This window comes from Theobroma cacao, chromosome 9, assembly GCF_000208745.1.
Source record: "Theobroma cacao cultivar B97-61/B2 chromosome 9, Criollo_cocoa_genome_V2, whole genome shotgun sequence".
In the NCBI taxonomy this organism is placed as follows: Eukaryota; Viridiplantae; Streptophyta; class Magnoliopsida; order Malvales; family Malvaceae; genus Theobroma; species Theobroma cacao.
The window spans coordinates 22,500,415-22,508,964 of record NC_030858.1 but is presented as its reverse complement, the minus strand read 5'-3'; the positions used below and the strand labels follow the sequence as shown (position 1 = coordinate 22,508,964).

The 8,550-nt window shown below is 34.3% G+C and overlaps 1 protein-coding gene across 1 annotated transcript in view; it reads right to left on the bottom strand.

The window, feature by feature from the left end:
• Positions 1 to 6,269, bottom strand: part of LOC18589563 (transcription factor Pur-alpha 1) — a 9,038-nt gene extending 2,769 nt beyond the window's left edge. The window contains exon 1 of the mRNA XM_018128142.1: positions 5,479 to 6,269. Coding sequence (XP_017983631.1) covers positions 5,479 to 5,859 — 381 coding nt within the window. The 5' untranslated portion in view covers positions 5,860 to 6,269. The remainder of the gene's footprint in view (positions 1 to 5,478) is intronic.

Here is an 8,550-nt window from a genome sequence, read left to right as displayed (position 1 = left end):
GGGGGGGTTGGGGGGGGGGGTGGAACCATTGTTCATCATTTTCAGAATTTATAAAAATACGATGCTTAACCTTTGTGTTTTCACAAGTTGTTAAGTCATGTAACAGCCTCTTTCCTTTCATTCAGCAACAGTTAGTATCAAAATGAGTACAAGGGCATTAACCAACTGCTACGTTGATCACAAATTTCTTATCCAGTAGAAGATTCTTAAAATTAATTGCATTCTACAATTTTGAAGACTTAGTAGAATAATTATTATAGTACAAGGCTCGACAAGGTAAGAGAAAATTCATTCTTAAACCAGATTCAAAAGATTGTTGGCTATGGAATATTTCTTATGTCACTATGAAAAAATATTGTTCATACTAGAGAAGATGAATAATGCTTATTTTTAAACTTATGTAAGGATCAAAGCGTAATTTATATTCAAGGTAGGAGAACAGAAAACCTGCTTTAAGTTCAAGTTGAGATTGGCAGAAAAAAATAAGCAAAGTATTATTTGCCCTCAACCAGTCACGTACACATCATAGCAAAAGTTGCTTTTCAAGCTGAGGAAGAGCAAAAGGAAGAACAATTATGACAAAATCCAATAGACACAAAGAGAAAACATTGATTGTAAAACATATTCAACAGTCCCCAAAATTGATTGCTTACCTATCATTCAAAAAGTTATTTCTAAAGCCATGGAAGCAAAAAGGAAAAGTTCATCAGAAAAGAAGAAATTTGTGGAGGATTGAGAAGATTGAAATGTGCAATCTTGAGGAGCATTCTTTGGAAGAAAGTTGGAAGTATTGATTTATCCAGCTGAAGAGATCACAAATTCAACCTGACAACTCAAAAGACTAGTTTCTATGAAAAGAAGGATCTACATACGCCACCTTAGATTACTCAATCAAAACCATTGCAAACTGAAAGCATTTGTAAAGGACAAACTTCGGTCAAAAACCTCTGAATGCATATCATAAGAACTCAGAGACTGAGAAACTTTTTTTTTTTTTGAATGTGATGCCACTGGAGCAATTTGGGAAGCTTCTTTATTGCTACAAAAATAAAAAGGAATGCCTCTTGGTAAGATTAATAATTTATTTTAAACTGCTATTTAAAACTCTATCCTTACAAATATGATACAGTGTTAAACTTTTGCTGCCTGGCATTTGTGGATGTAGAGGAATGACAACTTTCAAGAAGAAATTTTTGATGAAGCTGCTTTCATCAAAACCATTAAAAACTGTTGTATCAACTTTTGAATTTTATATTCTTGTTAGAATACAGTACTTACTGCACATACATAAGCTCAGTTTCTTGTTTTAGTGCTGTAAGAGGTATTCTTTTCACTTTGTTGGGGATAAAATTTTACTTACTAACCAAAAAGAAACCATTGAATAAGTTTTTTTTTATTTGTGTGTGCAAAACAATTGAATAGGTTTTAATAGCAAAACTTTGTATGTTTCATTTTTTCTATATTTAAATCCGATTTATCGTTTCTTTTACTTCTAAATTGTAATTAAGGTATTAGTAGGATGCTACATTGTTTAGAAATATTTTAGAAGCAATTTTACTTGAAGAGTAAGTTTATGGTAGAATATTAGGGGTATTTGTAGATAGAAACCAATGCACCAAATATTCTTCTTTGTGTTTCATAACACACTATCATGAACTGGGCTTATCATGCTTTTGGTTTGCATGAAAAGTAGGATGTCAATCAAGCAGATTAACTTCAGCAATTATTTACAGCAGAGCTTGGAATTTAACTTTAGGTGAGGCAAGATTAACACCATGGATAAATAATCTAGAACAATCTAATTAAAAAATCAATAATTTAGGCAAAAAGAAAAAGTTAACAAAAAAGATGAGATTTAAATGTACTTCTGTTGATTAATATGATAAGTAAATCAATTGTAAGACTTTGCTATCTTTCTTATTTTATTTTATTTTTTTGTCATTTTGCAATGTTACCTTGTTGCAAAATTGTTGTAGCTTCTTCTATTGCATCTTTGTCACGAACAATTTATGCAACTATTAAACACCAAAAAGAAAGAATATTATGCACAAAAGAACAGTTGTCTTGAATACTCATTCATCTAGTTTGAACCTTAAAATATGGATAAAAGGCTTTCATATGAGAATTAGGACTAAGCAAATGAGAAGGGTATTTCCTCAGTAAACTCAACCAGGAATTATATCATATGCAAGATTTGAGAGATGAGTTTATTTTTATCTAGAAACAATGAACTTTTACCAATTCCTTCGGTGGCCATAACCATAGAAGAAAGAAACAAAACTCCTGTTAGAGCAACCTAAACATAAGAATAGAGAAGTCACTGCCAAGATTGAGGCTTCTACAACCTTTTCCACCCTACCTCTCCCATAGCAAGTCCTAACTTCCTCCACTGCACTTTCTTTCCTTCTCTACACCATTAACCCTTTTCAATCTCTTTTCGCAATTGATCCCTCCCTTCCAATCAAAATACCTTTTCCTCCTACCCTTGCATCAACATTTCTTTCAACTAAATTAGCCTGATTGTTCATCAGACTGATGTTTCTTTCTGAAGGAATTCAGGGCCTTTAAATGAAAGAAGTCACCCAGCACTAGGAGAGAGAAACCCAAAAACAGAGAAGCATCCTGTGTCCTCTGTTACTATGAAGAAGAAGAAACAGCAGTTATCCCTTCGATTCAAAGAATACCCCTTCCATGGCTGCCCATCTCTATTTTGTTTGACACTTGAACTCTTTCTTGCATTCCTTGCAAGATCAGTAGGTTCTTCCTTCGAATTTCTTTGCATTCATTTTAGTTTTTTTTTTTTTTTAACCAGTTTTGAAATCTTAGGATAAAGGAAAGGAACTTGCATCAGGGGTTGTTTGATGGCATCTGAATCCACCTGTTCATCTATTAATATGTCAAGTTTGGAAGTCAAGGAAGCATGGGTCTGTCCAAGTCTGTGTTTTATTGGTAATAGGTTCAGCCTCTGACCTGTCTCCTTTATCAGTAAATACATGTAACAGCAACCTGTTTTTGGCTTAAAAAAACCGAGATTTGTGGTTGGCTTTTCTAGAAATTTGCTTATGAAGCAGGGGCTTAAGAAAGAATGCCTCTCAAGAAAAGGGCAATCATCAAACAACAACACATAATGTGGGAAAATAATATTTTTTAAAAATAACGGGAAAAAAGAGGCTTGAGAAAATTCTCAACCAATAGTTTAATGATGACTATGAGAAGTTGACATCATGACAAGTTAGATGAAGATGAAGGTCAATTCAAAGAGATGGGCAGAGATTTATTGTTATCCTTTGGTATGAAATTAGACATATGTGAAGACATTTCTGCTTTTGAAGAATCTTGCAGATAGTAAGATGAAATGGGGAGAATCAATGTTTTTTCACCCTTATTGCACTCCAAGTTGTTATTGAGATGCCCCTTACTAAAATTCTTAAAGTCAAGAAGGCAAAAGCTAACTTGACTCCAATGACGCACTCAATTTGCCCAAAACTCTACTTGAGCAATCCAAATTTACTACAGAGATCAATAACACCAAACCTGATATGTCTCAAAACAACCTAGCCCAGATATGAACACAGTTACTATCTACAGGCTAAGTAACAGGAACAAGTTGAGCCCAAACCAAAGACCTATTCAAACCCAATTTAACCCAGAAAGAATAGACTCAAAGGCAACAACCTGAACTTTATCAACCTAAAACCTCAAACGGACTAAGAAGTAAAAACTAGAAATGCCTAAATCCAAACCTAACCCAACCAATCCAATTGCAACCTCTAATTGAAGGTAAAGATAGCAGAGTTTATAAGAAATAAAAGTTGGAAGCGAAAATCTCAATTTTTAAGCAAGAATCAACAAAGTACAAGATGATTACAGATGCAAGGTTCAAGCAGCCACAGCTTCTTTTTTTTTTTTTTATTCTCGTTTATTAGCCATCATGCAGCCACAGTACTGCAATGAAACTACATACAAAAATCAGGGAGTTAGGAACTAGATATCTGGAGCTTCAACACAGTATTGTAGTGTTCTGAATAAAATCATCAATGCTAGCAACAAAGGCTCAGATAATCATGCACAAAAGGTCGGGCTTTGTAGACAAGAAATATTTAATTCCAGAAGCTAATATCATTCTTATGAAAGAACAATCCTGAGTTGCAACAAACGTTTCACTTGAAGGTATGGAAAAGAAGCTGATCAAAGGTTCAAGCAGCCACACGTACTATGAAGTGAATACAAACCAAAATCATGGTGCTGGAAACAAGTTTTTTGGAGATTCAAGGCAACATTATGGTTGCTTGGGAATAAAATCATCAATTCATGCCAGAAGGCTGACAGAATCAAACACAACATTTCAGGCTTCAAAGACAACAAATATTGAATTGGAAGAGCTGATATCATTCTCATAAAGATAAATTTGGAGTTACAACAAACCTTTGAATTGAAGGTATGGAAAAAAAGCTTCATTAACAAGAAACAATATAGCTCTCATGCAAAAAGGACTCAGCAATTTCATTGTTTCAAGGAGTGCTAAATAGACTCATCTCAGGTAAAAGGTTTCCACTTTAAAACTTATCAATGAAAATGTGTACTCATGAGTCCAGTTCAAACATGAAAAAAGTTTCCAGAGTCTGCTCTCAACGTGTTAGAGATGTACATTTAAAAGCTAGGTGCATATTTCCTTCACAACCTGCTCGCGGGAAGTCATTCTAATCAAGTGAAATTTCCTTCTATGATTTTGTACTTCTCCAGCATGGGTAAGTCCAGCAAGTTCATATTCATCTATTTGCTTATCTAGCCGAGAAGAACAGCAAATTGAAATTTTTTAAGAAAGCATGGTCACAATTACTCTGCAACTTGATGATGGGTGACCTTCAATCACCAAAGAAGAAACCATAGCGGCAATGGCCACGGTTGATGAAAGACAACATTTATCATTCACCACTCTTGATTCTAATAAGGATGGGGCTCATGATATAATCGCAATGGTTCAACATTTACAATAGCTAGTTCAAGAACAACACAAAAGGGGTCTAGCATTCAAAGTGCTATCAAGCTAAGGCTTAGGTCTAATATCATCATAACTAAGAATGCCATTCTCCAATTCAAGAAGAGATCCAAGCCCCAAAACGATTCTACTAAAAGTCAACCTCATATATAGGAAAGAGAACATTGGAGCAAAAATGAGGCCCTATCTATCACGCCATGGGACAATCTTAACATCAAAAGAGAAAACAACAATAGACGGCAGTTGTGGGACAAGGAAATTGAATCAAGGAAAATTTAGAATGATTGCCTGGCAGTATCACCAACATGAAACAAGATTTCTTCATGACCTGAAATTTGTCTTTCATCCAGTTATTTGGTTTCTGTAAGTTCTGTCCTCATAGTTTACTCTATTAAAATCGCGTTTCGGAATTTGATTAGAGCTAAGGGCAATTAAACATAATAAGAGGTGGTTGAGTGAATGTAGTAATGAGAGTGTACCTTCAAAAAACGACCCCTGCGGTTCTCGCCAATGTCAAAGTAAAAGACTTTAGTGTCGAGCTGCAATTCCTTGCTGAAGAGGTCGTGGTCGTCGGAGTTGACGTAGTAATTGAAAAGATCGAGGAACCAGGAGATGCCAGAGGAAGGGACGATGATGGTGGACCTGGTAGCGGATGTCTTTTCGGAGATTTTTAGATAACGCCCGCGTGGGTTCTCCTTGAGATCGAAGTAGAACAGCTTGTGTTCTACCTGAAGTGTCTTGCAAACCAGCTCCACGTCGTTTCCTCCTCTTTCTCCTCCCCCTCCTCCTCCTCCACCTCCACCTCCTCTGTCTGCCCCGCCGCTGCCTCCTCCTCCCCCTCCTCCAGAATTCCCTTCCATTTCCCTTTCTTTAATTTTTTTTTTTTGTTTTTCGTGTTTTACCAGAAAAACATAAGCCTATCAGTAGCCTCCAACGTGGGACTAACTTACACCACCTAACAAATAACAAATACTAGGAAACGGCAAAACAAGAGAGCCTAGACTTAGATCTGAGTTCTGATTTGCATTGGATGGGCAACGGAACAATTAAAACAGAATCTTAATTAAATGTTTTTTAAAAGTACTAGTAATTAACAATTAATTGCTAGTAGCAAGCATTTAAATTGTTAGGGTTCGGACTTTGGAGCTGAAGCTTTGGAGGAGGGATGACGATATGATATCATCATATATTATTATTGGATGGGGAAATTTGACCCTTGATTTGTATACTTGCTTACATATCCTGCCTTATTATAACAAGCAATACTTACCCCTAGTAATAATAGAAACCCTATCTCTTAATATTTGCTGCTTGCGGCTTTTGTTCTTTCCGTTATCAATTCAGCACATCGCATTGACCAGCTCAGTTTTTACTCATCCTAATGCGCGTGCTCCAAGCCCTTCACATTGACATCTCCATCTGGGCTACCTCCTACCAACAACAACTCAAATTACCTGCTGCCCCTAAAACCAAGTCAACGACCCACCATAAAAGGCAAAACCATTTTTATGCTTCTTCTTATCTATTTTCAATCATAAAAAAGATTGGACATGGAATCCCACGTGTGTTGCACGTACCTACTTACTTTATATATTTTTCAAAAATTTTCTATTTTTAAGTGACATAAATGCATATACATTAACAGCACCAATCTTGTAATTTTGTAATTGTTAGAAGATCAATTTTCACTCAATTCGTATTTAATTTAATAATTCAATCATCCAAAAATATAATTCAATTTATTTTTCTTATTTATGAATAAAATTATGCGTATAATTTTAAAGTATGATGATAATTAATGTCCTTTTACATTGAAAAACTATTATAGCAACGTCCAAAGGGAGGGAAGGGGGGGCTATAAGGGGCCCCCACCTCTCCAAAGTTCTAAAAATTTATAATATTTCTTTTGTTTTTTTAATATTTATAATTTTACCCTTATTTTTTAATAAATTTTATAATTTCGTCCTTCAAAAATTACATTTTTTTGTTTTTTCCTCTTCAAACCTAAAATTCTAACTTTGTCACTGGCAACATCCATACATTTTGCAATTTGCACTTAATTAAATTACAAGTAGCGTGATAAATTAGATGAAGATAGTACTTCTAAACCTAATTGAAAAAGTTATGATGTAGCAATCCTGATTTTGATGTGGATTATGTGATATTAAGCTTATATTATAACACTTAAGCAATTTTTTGAAAAATGATTGATGAATCTTAAAATTTGAGGTTTAGACATTTGATCATGTGTTTGAGGGTAAATTTATAAGAATTTTGAGTTATAATAATTGTTTAAGGTATGATTTAAACAATGAATGATTTGGGGTGTTAAAATTTGAATTTTTTTAGAAGTTGAAGTTTTGAAAATGTCCATACAAGAGGAAAATGTATCGATACATTCACTATCAATACATTCACTAATGTATCGATACATTCACTAATGTATCGATACATTCACTAATGTATCGATACGTTCTTGGCAAACAAAACAGTATGAGGCAATTTGAGAATTTTCTATTGATACATTTAAGAATATATCGATAGATTTGAATTAGGATGAACATCTATCAATACATTGTCCAAATGTATCGATAGATTCGAAGCAGCGAACATTCTGTGGGAAAAGCATCGATAGATTCCTAAATCTATCAATAGATTTCAAGTAGAGAGCATTCTGTTTGAAATCTATTGATACATTGCCTCATGTATCGATAGATTTGAGGAGAAATCGTGCAAATGTATCGATACATTCACTAATGTATCAATACATCTTTGGGTATTTACAAAAATAAAAAGGACCTAGGACATATTCCACTCGTTTTAAAACAAAAGAAAAACCCTTCCCTCTCTTTACCCATTAAAAACCATAAACCCTAACCTGATTTTTGGGCTCAATTAAAGCAGATTGGAGCTTGGAAAATCACTTTAGAGTTAAAATTAAGCATTTCTACCAATTAATTTTTTTATTTAATCAATTTATGACATTAAAACCTATTTGTTCCAGCTTTGGTATTTTTTCCTTCATTTTGCTAGAGATTTGGAGTTTAGATTTAAGCAACCTAGCATTTAAGGTAAGGATTTAAGCTTTTGAACTTAAGATTTGAAACCTAGGTTTTATAACTATGAGTAGTTGGAATAAAACCTAGTTGAAAAGCTGAAAATTTTTGAAAGCTAAGAAATAATTTTGGTTTTGATTTGTTCAAGGGGAAAATAAAAGCTATTGACGCATTGGTGAGCTACAAAATGGTTGGAGGTTGGAAAGTTAAGCTTGGATGTGGGAGTGCCTTCGACTGTCATTGTGAGTAGGTTTAATTATGTGAATAAAAGCATCATTAATGCATTGCCATGGTACTTGAATGATGTATGTATGCTTAGAGGAATATGCCTAGGCTAGTAAACTCTTTGTGTGTGCGTGTGTTATATGCGATGTGTATGTGTGCCTTAGTGCAAGCCACATTGTGGCATATGTTAGAGCCTAGACTAAAGGTATATTGAATGTGATGAATGTCTAGGAGTAGTTTACTCAAGACAATTAATCCCTTGAAAGATTA